The sequence below is a fragment of the Haliotis rubra genome, unplaced genomic scaffold (genome assembly GCF_003918875.1).
Source record: "Haliotis rubra isolate DU_JTF1 unplaced genomic scaffold, ASM391887v1 Scf395, whole genome shotgun sequence".
In the NCBI taxonomy this organism is placed as follows: domain Eukaryota; kingdom Metazoa; phylum Mollusca; class Gastropoda; order Lepetellida; family Haliotidae; genus Haliotis; species Haliotis rubra.
The window spans coordinates 510553-525301 of record NW_025767074.1 but is presented as its reverse complement, the minus strand read 5'-3'; the positions used below and the strand labels follow the sequence as shown (position 1 = coordinate 525301).

At 38.3% G+C, this 14749-nt stretch overlaps 1 protein-coding gene across 1 annotated transcript in view; it reads left to right on the top strand.

Annotated features, from left to right (window-relative positions):
• Nucleotides 1–511: 511 nt before the first annotated feature.
• Nucleotides 512–14749, top strand: part of LOC124286887 (cell surface hyaluronidase-like) — a 58118-nt gene continuing 43880 nt past the window's right edge. The window contains exons 1-5 of the mRNA XM_046723326.1: nucleotides 512–664; nucleotides 5313–5530; nucleotides 8762–8966; nucleotides 9109–9179; nucleotides 14545–14661. Coding sequence (XP_046579282.1) covers nucleotides 5363–5530; nucleotides 8762–8966; nucleotides 9109–9179; nucleotides 14545–14661 — 561 coding nt within the window. The 5' untranslated portion in view covers nucleotides 512–664; nucleotides 5313–5362. The remainder of the gene's footprint in view (nucleotides 665–5312; nucleotides 5531–8761; nucleotides 8967–9108; nucleotides 9180–14544; nucleotides 14662–14749) is intronic.

Genomic DNA, 14749 nt, shown 5'->3' with positions numbered 1-14749 from the left:
TGGTATTTTTATTATTGATATTGTATTAGTGTGTAAATGAATAAATAGATCAGTATTCATAATTTCAAAATGTACATATATCCCTAACTATTTTTGTCCAGTATATGATTCTTTCTTTTTTCTCAATAAGGGCGGTGGTGTAGCCTAGTGGTTAGAGCGTTCGCTCGTCACGCCGAAGACCCGTGTTCGATTCCCCACATAGGTAGAATGTGTGAAGCCCATTTCTTGTGTCCCACGCCGTGATATTGATGGAATATTGCTAAAAGCGGCGTAAAACCCAACTCACTCACTCACTTACTCACTCTTATAAATGTGGAAAGGGTCTTGTGGCTTTTGTTACTTAACATTACTTAAGCAAAGTAACACAAGTAACATAAACTGGTTTTGAGATGGTTGCACCATCGTGGACGTGGGATATGGCTGTTAAAGACCAGTACATAACCTTGTCCCAGAACTGAGTCGGAATCTCAACTCGATCATTGCACATCATGGCGCGTTATATAACCAGGCATGCTGCGCGTGCATGCATGTTTTTTCTTGGCTAGGTTACAAGAACATCATCTGATGTCACAAGGATACATGCGGCCGCTCTCTCGACAACCGGGGTTGGCATGTGTGGGCAATCAAGACTTTACTCCAGTGAAATAAGACTAGCCACAGTCTGGTGAGTAGTCATTTTGAGTTTTCAATTAGTCTGAGAATAATGTTTATGCGCTTGCCCTTATCTCAAATTATACTACCATCAAAAGTTTAGACTCACTTAAAGCACTCACTATATGTTATGCATATGATATATGGTTACATCGAACTTTCTCCCCTAACTTGCGGGAACCAACTGCAAACTTTATGCAGATGAATTGAACGAGGATCATGCATCAAATTGCTGAAAAGCATGTGCAAATATCGTGGATGTGAACAGTTGCGTTTCGGTGTAAAGTTTTGTCAAGAATTCGCCAATTTTGACTAAGTTTCATGATTTATTGAACTCAGAGCAATAATCTTTTCAACGTTACGAATTTGTTTAACAATATATCAGCTCAAGTGCAAGCTCTAGCTTTAAACAGTGTGGGAGGGGCGGTGGGGTAGCCTGGTGGTTAAAGCGTTGACTCGTCACGCCGAAGACCCGGGTTCGAATCCCCACATGGGTACAATGTGTGAAGCCCATTTTTGGTGTCCTCCGCCATGATGTTGCTGGAATACTGCTAAAAGCGTCGTAAAACCAAACTCAGTCAGTCAGTCAGTTCAAACAGTGTGGAATGTTTTAAAAAATCTAGTTAGAACAGTTGACAGAAGTAAGTGGCTACATTTACGCTAGTGAGTCTAAACTTTTGAGCGGTAGTATATAATCATTTGCTGCAAAATTGTACCGATGAAATGGAAAAACAGATACAATGGAAAGCAACAAATAGTCTTGTTATTCGTTTGTCCATACTAAATCGTCCCTATAATTTGAGACATTGGCATGTTAAACAACGTTTCCTCTTCTTCATGCCAATGTCTAAAACTGTAGTGACGACTTGGCATGGACAAATGAATAACTTTCATGTTATTTGAAACGACTTGTTGCTTTCTAATGTATATGTATTTGACAATTCATCGGTACCATTTTGCAGCCAACGGACTATAGGTAACGTTTACTCATTTACTGACAAATCGATAGTAATATTAAGTTTAAACGAAAATGGTGGACGGAATACAAGAGCCAATTTGGATAAACATTTTTTTAAACATTAATCCATTACCATGAATCCAAATGATACCTAATAAAACATAATCGCACACAAATAACGCTTATGAAAAAACGAAACCGGTTATCAATATATCAAGAGAAATATTGGAAATAATGATCAATTTTAGAAAATATATAGAATACAACAAAATGGTATCCACCCCTCAACTCCCAATAGAAACAAGCGGGCGGTTAAAGTGTTCGCTCGTCACGCCGAAGACCTGGATTCGATTCCCCACATGGGTACAATGTGTGAAGCCCTTTTCTGGTGTCCCCTGCCGTGATGTTGCTGGAATATTGCTAAAGGCGGCGTAAAATCATACTCAATAACACCATAACAACAAACAAAGGAACAAATATTAACGCGCAATATTGAGATATTTTACTTTGAGGACGTTTTCTTTGGTTTTTTTTGTGAAAAACAATAATATTGTTTTCTGCATCGTGCTTTTTGTAAGCGTAATTTGACCGTTTTAGAGTTGTACAGGTTGTGTTTTGTACAGTTTGTATTTTGTACAAGCCTTAATAATCACATTGTGGTTTGTTACATATTTGCTTGTTTCGTTTCATGATACTGTTATTTATGATATATATGTCATTTTACAATTTCGATCAAAACAACGTGTCATCATCGAACGTGTAGCAAATAGACTGAAACAGACACTTAACATACTGATACATACTGATCAGACAGGATTTATACCTGGTAGATGCATAAGCGATAATGTCAGATTAATGTATGACATTCTATATGAACTAAAAAATAACAATAAACCTGGCGTTTTGATTTTGATTGACTTCGAAAAAGCTTTTGACACAAAGATTTTATTCTCAAAGTTCTCAGAAAATTTGGCTTTGGGCCCAACGTTATTAAATGGATAAAGATATTGATGCAAAATGCTTCCTCCTGTGTAATCCAAAACGGTCATATCTCCTCTTTCTTTCATAATGATCGTGGCTGTAGACAAGGAGACCCAGATTGTCCGTATCTATTCATTCTGGTAGCTGAGATCCTCGGTATCATGATAAGGGATAATACAGAAATCAATGGTATAAAACTGGATAATGAGGAATATAAATTAGCACCATATGCAGATGATAATCACTTATACTTAGACAGTTCTGAAGGAAGTTTGAAAGCAGCTTTAGAAACTTTACAAAAACTTTACAGCATGTCTGGACTTAAGATTAATGTGGAGAAAACTAAAGCAATTGGATAGGCTCTAAAATTGGAAGCAAAGTAATACTGTGCCCAGAAAATAGTTTAGACTGGCAAGAAGATGACTTTCACATTCGTGGCATATATATCAATCCTAATTTGGAAAATTTATGGGTAATTAATACTAGAAAAAGACTAGAAACAATTAACAGAATTCTTACAAGTTGGAAAAAGAGGAAATTAACACTACAAGGGAAAATTACAGTTTTGAAAACATTAGCACTATCAACTTTAGTCCATATTTTTTTGGTTCTTCCATCTGCCCCAAAAGAATTTATTAATCAATTGAATGACATTATGTATAACTTCATGTGGGATGGTAAGAAGGATAAAGTAAAGAGAACAACTTTATGTAGAAAATATGAAGAAGGTGGACTGTGAATGACAGACATCAGATCCTTTATAAATTCATTAAAGCTGTCATGCCTAAGAACTAGTAAGAAAACATTTGAATAAATATCAACTCAAAATCCAAGTTTATTTCCATTCAACAAGATATTTTTCTTGGTGCACACATTGATAAACATCTAATGGTCCATTTCGGAGTGAGGTTTTAGCTATATGGAGTAACTATTCCAAACAACAACATGTAGTTAATATTAATCAAGTAGAAGAAATATTGACTGAACATTTGGGGATGAATCACCAGTGTAGAAATAGTAATCTTTATATTAAAAATTGGTTCGATGAAGGTATTCACTTAATAGGAGACATTTGGGGAGAAAGTTGGTTTTTTGTCTTTCAATGAATTAACAAAATTTTATCGCATTAAAGGACTGACTGAGTTTGGTTTTACGCCGCTTTTAGCAATATTCCAGCAACATCACGGCGGGGGACACCAGAAATGGGCTTCACACATTGTACCCATGTAGGGATTCGAACCCGGGTCTTCAGCGTGTCGAGCCAACGCTTTAACCATTAGGCTAACCCCCCCTTTGTACATGAATTCTGGAGACAAGTTGAAACTTTATTTAAGCAGTATATCAGTTTTGATATTATGATTACAGATTCTGATATTCTCTTTTGCAATAGCTCCTATGGCTTATTGACATCACATATAATCTTATTAGCCAAAATATATATCCAGATCACAAGCATCAAACAAAATGTTAAAAATGGAAGGTTTAAGGAAACCTGTCAAAGATGTCTTTAATGTTGAAGAAATTAATGCAAAGAAGAATAAGCCCTGCCTTCATTCCATGCAAAGTGGAAAGATTTGATCACTTTATTGAAGTCTTAATGTAGTTGTCTCATGTCTTAATTTTGTCTTATATCAGTACTCATAGTACACAGCTATATCAGTACTCATAGTACACAGCTTATATCAGTTTTGATGTCCATACATGCTTATTTCACGCACGCTTCAGTACAGTCTCCAACAAACAATGTATTGCTGCTATATATAATTTACATAAAGCTGTTATTCATACACAATATATGTATATATTTGTACACACCCAATCTAAATGTACACCTACTGAATTGAAATGAATAAAATGATCTGAAAAAAACCCACATTTTAATTTCTAGTTTTGGAAACAATCGTACATACAAACGTTGCTTTCGCGACAGAGGCAATATTTTCGTATAGTGAGTGGGTGATAAGTTTTATTCTTTCTTGCACATTATCAGTTCTTTTTTTTGCGCTGTTGATTTCACTGCACATCATTTCGATGTCATTGTTCCATTTGTGAATCTTAGTGGGTAAATGTATATAACCCATGTTACAATCGAAATCTGTTATCTTAACATTAACAGTAGTTTCAAACAAAAATTAAATCTAATGCAAAGTGATTGCCATAGAATGGTTGGTCACTCAAGGCTATTGTAAACACCTTGTACAGTAAAAAGGCCTGCTGTTGCTAATTAATATTCATTCACGTTAGAAGTTCTTTTCTCGGTCCGATCCTGTTCGTCCGTTTACAATGTAGATGGCGGTGTTCTTGGCAAATCAGGGGCGGTGGGGTAGCCTAGTGGTTAAAGCGTCTGCTCGTCACGCCGAAGGCCCGGGTTCGATTCCCTACATGGGTACAATGTAATATATGAAGCCCATTTCTGGTGTCTCCACCGTGATATTGCTTGAATGTTGCTAAAAGCGACGTAAAACCATACTCGCTCACTTGGCAAATCAAGTTCCATAAAAGTTAACTTTGTATTTTTGAGTGAATAACTGGGGGCGGAGGTAGGGTGGGTAATTGTTTGTATTGCGTTGGCACATGGGTTTACGTATGTTTCATGACAGACCGAAGAATCGTGTGCTGAATACGCATTATGTCAGAAAGCGTACGTTAAATCTCAAAATCATCATCATCAGACAGAAGCTTGCGCTTGGGTAGCCTTTGTTATTACCTGAGGTAATTGCAGAAACCACGTGACGGCCTGACAGAAGTGTAATCCCTGACCACATCTTCGTCATGGTGACTGCGATGGACGACGGTTGGTCATCTCGGACACTGGCTGCAGTGCTGACTGTGGTGTGTCTGGCTACAGTGGACGCTGCCTGTCCCCACACGGACCTCCGTCTGAAGAGATGGAGCGAGGCCAGCACGTGGGGAGGAACCAAGCCAACGCGAGGTCAACAGGTGACGAAACTCAATAATTTATTATCACATAAAAGTCCTCTTCCCTAAATCATAAATCGATCAATAGACCGCCCCCATATAGCTGGAATATTGCTGAGTGTGGCGTAAAACCAAACTCACTCACTCACATAAAACAGTAATATTTGAGGACTGAATTAACATTGATCTCATAATCACACGTTTAAGAAAGCTATGTCTGTGGGGTAGCATAGTGGTCCAATCGTTCGCTTGCCACCCCGAAGACCTGGGTTCGATTCCCCAATGGGTACAACGTGTGAAGCCCATTTTTCCCCCACAGTGGTATTGCTGGAATATTACAAAACAGGGGCGTAAAAGCATGCTTCTTCACTCAACTTTAAAATACGTCATAAGTTTAGCATTTTAAGATACTATTCAATTTTCAATAGGTCCATCTATTCAATTCCGACCTATCAACTTTGTTAACTATACTACCCATCAAAAGTTTAGACTCGCCACTTTTTGCACAATATTCCATGCTGTTTAAAGGAACTGTGCAATTCATCTGCATACGGTTTGCAGTTGGTTCCCCCAAGTTATAAACCTCCAGTGACGTCACTCTATTCTTGCAAGGCGTATTTCTAGACATATCCTGATGGCCCGTCGATTAGGGGCATTACTTAAGTATTGCCCCTCTGCCCCCTTGATATTACTTCAATATTGCCCCTCTCTTGATATTACTTCAATATTGTCCCCTTGATATTACTTCAATATTGCCCTCTGCCCCTTGATATTACTTCAATATTGTCCCTCTGCCCCGGGATATTACTTCAATATTGTCCCTTGCCCCCCTCTGTCCCTCCTTGATATTACTTCAATATTGTCCCTCTGCCCCGGGATATTACTTCAATATTGTCCCTCTGCCCCCTTGATATTACTTCAATATTGCCCCTCTGCCCCCTTGATATTACTTCAATATTGTCCCTCTGCTCCGGGATATTACTTCAATATTGTCCCTCTGCCCCCTCTGATATTACTTCAATATTGTCCCTCTGCCCCGGGATATTACTTCAATATTGTCCCTCTGCCCCGGGATATTACTTCTTTTGAAGACTGATATAACTTTCTCTTGCTATCACTGAATGCGATCGTAAAATATCACATTATTGAAAACTTCCAAAACTCATTTCCGATATCTGGTTTCGAACCTACAACCCTTCGCTTATTAGCTTGGCGGTTTTTTCCGCTAGGCTACGAAGGATCGCTGTGAAGAATAAGATTGTTTGTCAGTATGAACCATGTGTTCCTCACAAGACGGGTAGTGCGGGCAGCGCACGTGCAAGACACAGGTAGCGCGTGCAAGGCAAGGTGTCTGCTGCCAGTCTCTTCCCAGTTGATTTCCACAGTAAATTATATCTTCTGTCGGTTTATAAGTTGGATATAACATTAAAAAATTAAAAAATTGTTTAAGAAACTGTCATCAATTATTTGTGCGTTTTCCCAGTTTGTTACAAGGGCGCAGTGGCAACTAAAGGAACAGCGCGAAAAGCGAGATGCACGTGCATTAGTGACGTGAGAGACATGTGATTACTGCTGATTGACAAAGTGAGAGAAAATGAAAGTCTATAATTTACAAAGTCTATGATTTTTTTCAAGGATGAAAATGACAGGGGGTGACCCAAGTATGCAATTACTAAGTACATACAGCGCACTGCCTATGGGGTACATGTCATCTCGTCAGCTGAAAAGTTTGTTGAGAACCTGTTCACGCACGTGCATCTCGCTTTTCGCGCTGTTCCTTTAGTTGCTAATGCGCCCTTGTAACAAACTGGGAAAACGCACAAGTAAATGACAGTTTTTTAAACAACTTTTTTATTTTTGTGACAAATTATGCAATTTTTTTCTAGAGTTGGTCTATTGTTTTTATTGCAGTCCGCGTTGGTTTGATTCTTTTATGCCTTTGTTTTTGTGTTAGATTGCAATTCATCGGTATCATTTTGTCTCAAACGGACTGTAATCAGAAGAGACATTCAATACACATAAAAAAGCATAAAAGATATTTGAGATGACCCCTTGTGTGTCTGGGCAGCACGTGCATTTCATGCCAAGTGAGTTGACGGTCCGTCGTCATACCTGGCTGAGCGACCAAATTGCCATCTATAGTCTGATCTATTGTTTAGTGCAGCTGTTCGTATTTTTCTAAGTTTTGCCCGATTTTACGAGTAAACATGCTTTTCTGGATATCCTATTACGCATCCCACTGAACGCTCAGTTGTTTTCGACATATGCTATTTGCAATAGTGTAAACTTTAGGGATGCAGAGTATCAGCCTAAAAAGAGTTTTCTAATCCGACAGTACTTTAGTAGAGAACTTCATCTTCGATGTAACCATCTATACATAACATATAGTGAGTGTTTTAAGTGAGTCTAAACTTTTGATGGGTAGTAAAGATCAGATAAAATTCTAAACCATGTAGTGGTACTGCCATAGCCTAGTTTTAATTGACATACTCAAAACTGCGAAAGACGCACACGTTTAACTGCCACTGTCTGGTGAAAGTTAACCATATATCCTTTTCATGAATATCGACATATCGTCCCAAACAAATTGTGTTTTACCTGGGTAGTCATTGGATTATTAGATCTCCCTCCGTGCAGACACAAGGTCGGTTGGGTAGAGAGGTGGTTAAAGTGTTCGCTCGTCACGCCGAAGATCTGGGTTCGATTTCCCACATGGGTACAATGTGTGAAGCCCATATCTTGTGTCCCTCGCCGTGATGTTGCTGGAATATTGCTAAAAGCGGCGTAAAACAAATTCACTCACTTCCCCGTTGAGGGTGAGTACTCAGAGATAAAAGTCTGTCCTGTGCCAGTAGAGGGTTCTAATCCCAGATTTTGAGAAAAATAGTAACCTCACGAATAAAAGATTCATTTATTATTCCCCCGCTAAACACTCCTTGCTGCACCCCTCCCCACCCGGCAGCATTGTGTTAACTATTAATTAGCCTGGCATGGACTCCATTACACCATCGGAATATTGCCCTTGGTTCTTATCACTTGCAGTTGTTTGGGGAACAAACTTTATGTTTCGAATGTCAAACCAACATCAGTTACCGTTCTAATTCTAAAACCTGACTTCAGGCTGTTCTTGTGGCTAATGTCCGTTTATATGAACTTCATGTAAAGATACAAGGGAAATATTCAGGAAATATTTGTTGATTAGTTTAACTTGTTGTTCACGTGAGGGTATGATGACATGAAATTACATTGCAGGTCAACCTGACTCCGGACATGCACGTGCTACTGGACGAGTCCACTCCGTCTCTGGGGTCCATCACGGTGGAGTCTGGGGCCAGTCTAGTGTGGGACGACAAGGCAGACATCACTCTCACCGTCAGCTACGTCCTGGTTAAGGGAGAGTTCCACGTCGGCAGCGACGATTGCAGATTCACCAAGAAAGGCAACATCGTCCTTACAGGTACAGTATATTACCACGCCAAGTAATCTGTAGTAGCATATTCACCAAGAAAGGCAACATCGTCCTTACAGGTACAGTATATTACCCCGGCAAGTAAACTGTAGTAGCAGATTCACCAAGAAAGGCAACATCGTCCTTACAGGTACAGTATATTACCCCGCCAAGTACACTGTAGTAGCAGATTCACCAAGAAAGCCAACATCGTCCTCACAGGTACAGTATATTACCACGCCAAGTAATCTGTAGTAGCAGATTCACCAAGAAAGGCAACATCGTCACAGGTACAGTATATTACCACGCCAAGTAAACTGTAGTAGCATATTCACCAAGAAAGCCAACATCGTCCTTACGGGTTGATTTAAACATATTTTATTCACAAATGTGAAAGGGATTGGGGACAAGTAATCCAGCTTAAAATACCCGCTCCCTAATATTTACATACATACATTTTCAATTATATACATATTAGGAAAGAATAGAGAGAAGAGATAGGAAAGTTAAGTAGAGGAAGGGATACAACTCATGTGATCACACAAAACGTTTTGATTGATGAATAAAAGTTTGCACACCTTTAAAAACGTATTCATTCTGTTGAATGGTCATATCAGGACTTCCAAATAACATCAATGACAATGTGATTGGAGAGTCTCGATTTACAATACTTTTTAAATTTAACATTAATATTTCCCTTTGAATGTTGTACAGTTTACATCCTAATAGGAAGTGATGTACATTTTCACAAGTATTGCCACAGTAACAAGAAGCAGAATCTTTCATGTTGAAACGATACAGATCATAATTTAGCTGACTAGTCATATATCTCAACTTTGTGTGTATAATATTTAATTTTCTAATTCCAAACGAGTAATATGATGGAGCTACAGGTTGCTCGCACTTTAAGTACGACTTGAAACTTTGTAGTGAAGGTCGATTTCTTTCGGTATCAGAAATATTATTCCACATTCTTACAGTTGATGGGGAAAAAAGGAATCATATGAAAGTCTTAACCTTGCAGAAGGTAGAATAATATTGTTAGCATTCCTAAGGTTATAATTAGATCTTGATCCAACACTATCTGGAGTAATATCTTTTAAGTATACAGGTGCTAAATCATTTTGAATTTTGTAGAATAGACAAAGTTTTCTTCTTCGTTCATCCAGCCTTTCCCAGCCTGTCTCATAATATAGAATTTGACGTGAAGTATATCTAGGTAGACCCGTAACGATTCTGGCAGCTTCTAACTGAAGTTTCTCTAAGTTTTCTTTCTGTTGTACAGTACAGCCATCCCATAATTCACAAGCATATTCAAAGTGTGGTCTGATAAATATCTTATAAATAGTATTGATTGTATTTCTGTTTAGTAAGTATTTCAATTTCCGCATTGATGATATCATTTTCGAGCACGACTTGATAATTTGATTAGTATGACAAGACCAGTTGCCTTTTGCTTCAAATGTTATTCCGAGATGTTTATGATTGTTTACCAAATTGATTTGCTTTCCGTCAAAAAATAATTTCAATTGTTCAGTTTCATCAATCATGGAAAACAACACTGCTTCTGTTTTTTCACGATTATATGAGACCAGCCAGTTTTTGCTCCAGCTATATAATATGTCTAAATTGGTATTCAGAGAAGTTTCGATTTCTTTAGTATTTTTCGATGATTTTCCAAGCGAGGTATCATCAGCAAAAAGTCTTGTTACACAATCTAATTTATCAGCAATATCGTTAACATAGACCACGAACAAAAAGGGTCCCAATACTGATCCCTGGGGGACGCCAGCTGTTAAGTACCTGGGCTTGGATATAGCTCCGTTTACAAAGACGTATTGACTGCGATCACTTATGTAACTCGATATCCATTGCAAAAGCTGGCCTCTAATACCATACATCTCTAATTTACGTACAAGCCCTTTGTGCCACATACGATCAAAAACTTTGGATACATCGCAAAATATCATACAATATTTTTCTTTGTTGTCGAGAGATGTACAAATATGATGGTAAAGTTCAATTAATTGATGGACAGTTGAATGACCTGCTTGAAAGCCTGATTGGTACTTATCTAAAAGTTTGTTAACAAGGAAATAGTTATACAAGTGTTTGTATACCACTCTTTCAAACAATTTTCCTATGCAACTGATAAGAGAAATAGGTATATAATTGGAAACAATAGAGTGATCACATTTCTTAAACAGATGCATGACATATGCACTTTGTTTCGCTGTAAACATTTTATAACATCAGATACTTCCTTCTCAGGAATTACTATTTTATCTAACTGCATATTGGTCCTTGAGGGAAAATGTGGTAATGGTTCATCTTTATCATTCAAACGAGAAATTGATTCGAAATATGTATTAAGTTTTTCAGCTTTTTCCAAATCAGAAAATAGCGTTGGAAATTCATCATCAACATTCTGCTTGAGAGGAGGAATATGCGAAGTAGAGTTTTTAACAATATAACGTAATAATTTCCAATATGAAGATTTATTTTCAGAGTATAATTCCAAAAGTAGGCCATTAATATTAGAGTAAAAGTTTTCTTTCGCATAGCATTTCATGTTGTTTACTCTATTTCTCTGATGTTTATAAGCTTTTTTATCGCTCTCTTTTTTTGTTTTCTTGGCCTTTCTCCGTAATCGGTCTCTTTTTCGGGATTCCCTCCTCAAATTAGAGTCATACCATGGTTTGTCATTTGGACGAATAGTTACTATTTTTGAAGGAATACATGATTTCACATGTTGAGTAAATTTGTTATAAAATGGTGAACAAGCATCATTAACATTTGAACATCCATTATATAAATCCTTCCATTCTGTATTTTCTATAAGATAATTGAGCATTTCATAATCACCCTTTGTAACACCAGATTTCTCGCTTATAAGATATGTTGTTACATAACTGTGTACTTATGTTTACATATGTTCCCCTGTGATCACTTATATTGCTATCAAACTCAACAACACCACTGTCAACAGCACCAATGTCTTCACTGACAATTACCGGATCAAGCAAAGTACTGGTTGTTTTGGTAACTCTAGTAGGTTCAGATATAACATTTCTTAATTTTTTCATAACCAAGAGTTCATTTACATTAAGTTATCTAGCGGATAAGAGATTTTCATTTATATCACCAACAATAACAACCTTAGACGACATATCAAGAGCACTTTCAACGCTATTATCTAAGCGAGCCCAAAAGTCCAAAAAATTAAACTCTGGTCGGTATACAGTACATAATTACAGCGAATTTTGAGGTAAATATATCTTAATCCAACTAGTAAACCACCCCCAAACATATTTCTGTCTTTGCGTACTGGCTCGTGAAAGTCTTCCCAGATTAGCATTTCAGCTTCAATACTGTCGTTTAAGTGCGTTTCCGTAAAGCAAACAACATTGTGATCTGATAAGAATTCACTCAAATAAGAAAGCTTGTTACGTAGACTTCTAGTATTTAGATGGAAAATAGACAATGAATGGTCACAGACAGTGTTGTCATGGGTCAGTGGCCCTGGGTTGGGTTGCACGTCCCCAGCAATCAATAATAACAATAGTAACACAAGGATTACGTCAACATTACCTGCTTGTGACTGGAGACAACAGACACTAAGAAACACCGTGCATGCTTTCCATTCGTTACAGAAAATCTCAAACATGAACTTCAATTCACGTACAAAGAGTTACATTACAACATGAAAAATGCTCATTAGTGACGCTCTTGAATCCAACCTGTATTCTAAATTTTACACAATTAAATACTCCAATCACCACACGGTGTTGCATTATATCATTACCCATGTAAATACTGGGAGTATAGTATATACTCAGACATTATTAGATAAAGATATGACATTATAAGATTAAACAGACATTGTATTATTATTTCATGTTGTCGGGAACAAATGTTGAATTTGAGTGTGATCACAACATATATAGCGGAAATAGAACGAGTACAGATAAGTAAACTTTTACAGATGGTTGATAGTACTTGAAGAATGGAGCTGATAGAGTAAGAACAAAGAGATTTGAATGGTATGATAGAGATAGAGAGGAGGAGACTAAATATCAAGGGATTCCTAACAACACAAAGAACTATCAAATAGCCAACGACACATAGAACAAGGAACATAAGACATTAAATCATCATTGTGGACATCAATAGTTTCGCATATACATATTTACATTGTGTCTACTTACAGGATATGTACAACTGAGTGGATAACACACTTAGTACAGTCACATATTATCCAGGTGATCCAATTAAGTTCTATTTATATTTATTCAGGTCGGTCTCACACGAAATCACATGAGTTGCTCCCTCCGGCTGTTCTAGAATGTAAATTCGTCCATCGCGTGTCCATGTCGCCTCAATTATTTTTCTTTTCATCAAGTCTCTCGTGCACTTGAAAAGTTTGCTCCTGTGTTGCGTGAGATCTTCATTTATGTACACTCCTGGATTGTTTGTTCTCAGTTTTGACCTGTTGATCATGACTTGTCGTTTATCCCAGAAGGACACAAACTTGACGATAATATCTCGTCGTTTCCCGAATGTTTCCTGCCTATTCGGTGACTCCTGTCGATATCCGAGATACGGATGTCCGGGTGTACAGTTTTTAGCACTTCTGTTACCAGTTCGTCAGTATTTTCTCCCTCGTTCTCAGTAATGCCTGCAATTCTAATTGAATTTCTCCGGCTATACTGTTCTAAATGATCTGTTTTCTGTGTCACTTCTTTTCTGAGCAGCACAATCTCTGACTTGAGGGGTTCGATTTCGCCTTTGAGTTTAGAGATTTCGGCTTGGAGAGGTTGCACAACAGATTTAAAATGCTCAGTTATGAGATCGGTGGCTATCTTCATAAACACCTGTTGAAATTCTCTTGTAATTGAGGCAGCATTAACGCACTAGAGAGTCTCGATGTTAATACATCTGTTGACGCATCATTAGTAAATTGAAACACTGAGGTAGACAGAAATGGTGGTGTTTTATCAGCATTTGGTGTGATAGTTGGGGGCGCGGTGGGCGAACTGGCTAAAGCGCCAGGCTAGTGATCCAGCGAGATTGAGGTGCCGGGATCGAGCCCACCTGTGACCGGGTGTAAAAACCTTGGAGTCAACTTTGTGTGCAGACTCTTTCAGTGTTGTCACAACCCCTAGTGTACGGTACACAACCCTGTGCACTTAAAAGAACCCACGAATCCGTTGGTATATGACCAGATGGTGGCCACATGAATACGTGCAAACACCCAGTTGCGGGTACAGCAACGTGCAGTAAACATGGACAAAGTACTGTGACTATGTGTCCCAGTCCACCCAGCTGTAAAAATGGGTACCTCGTAAGGATGGGAATGCCACACTAACTCTAACTGCAAGAGTTGTGCTCCCTAGTAGGATTGACAAGAGTTGACATATGCTTTGAGCCCCAGCTGGAGTTGAGATTGACAATACGAGGTACAGTATATTACCCCGCCAAGTACACTCTAGTAGCATATTGACATCCAGTGAACGAGCAGGAAAAAACAAAGCGCCTGTTGAGCAAAGCAGAGCTGAGCTGGATATCGGCGCTATACAAATGCTAGCATAATAATAATAGGGGCGTTCTGGAGCTTCACGGCAGAGAGAAGACGTCATGGACGAAGCTGGCGACCTCCATCCCTGCTGCAGATCAGACGTGTGGAGTTGTCTACAATCACGAGGTAAGGTTCAAGGACAGAGACTGTCCCTGTGGTATTTCTATACAGGTCTTGATGCGCGTGTCAATGGAAGCAACAGTATTCATAGAAG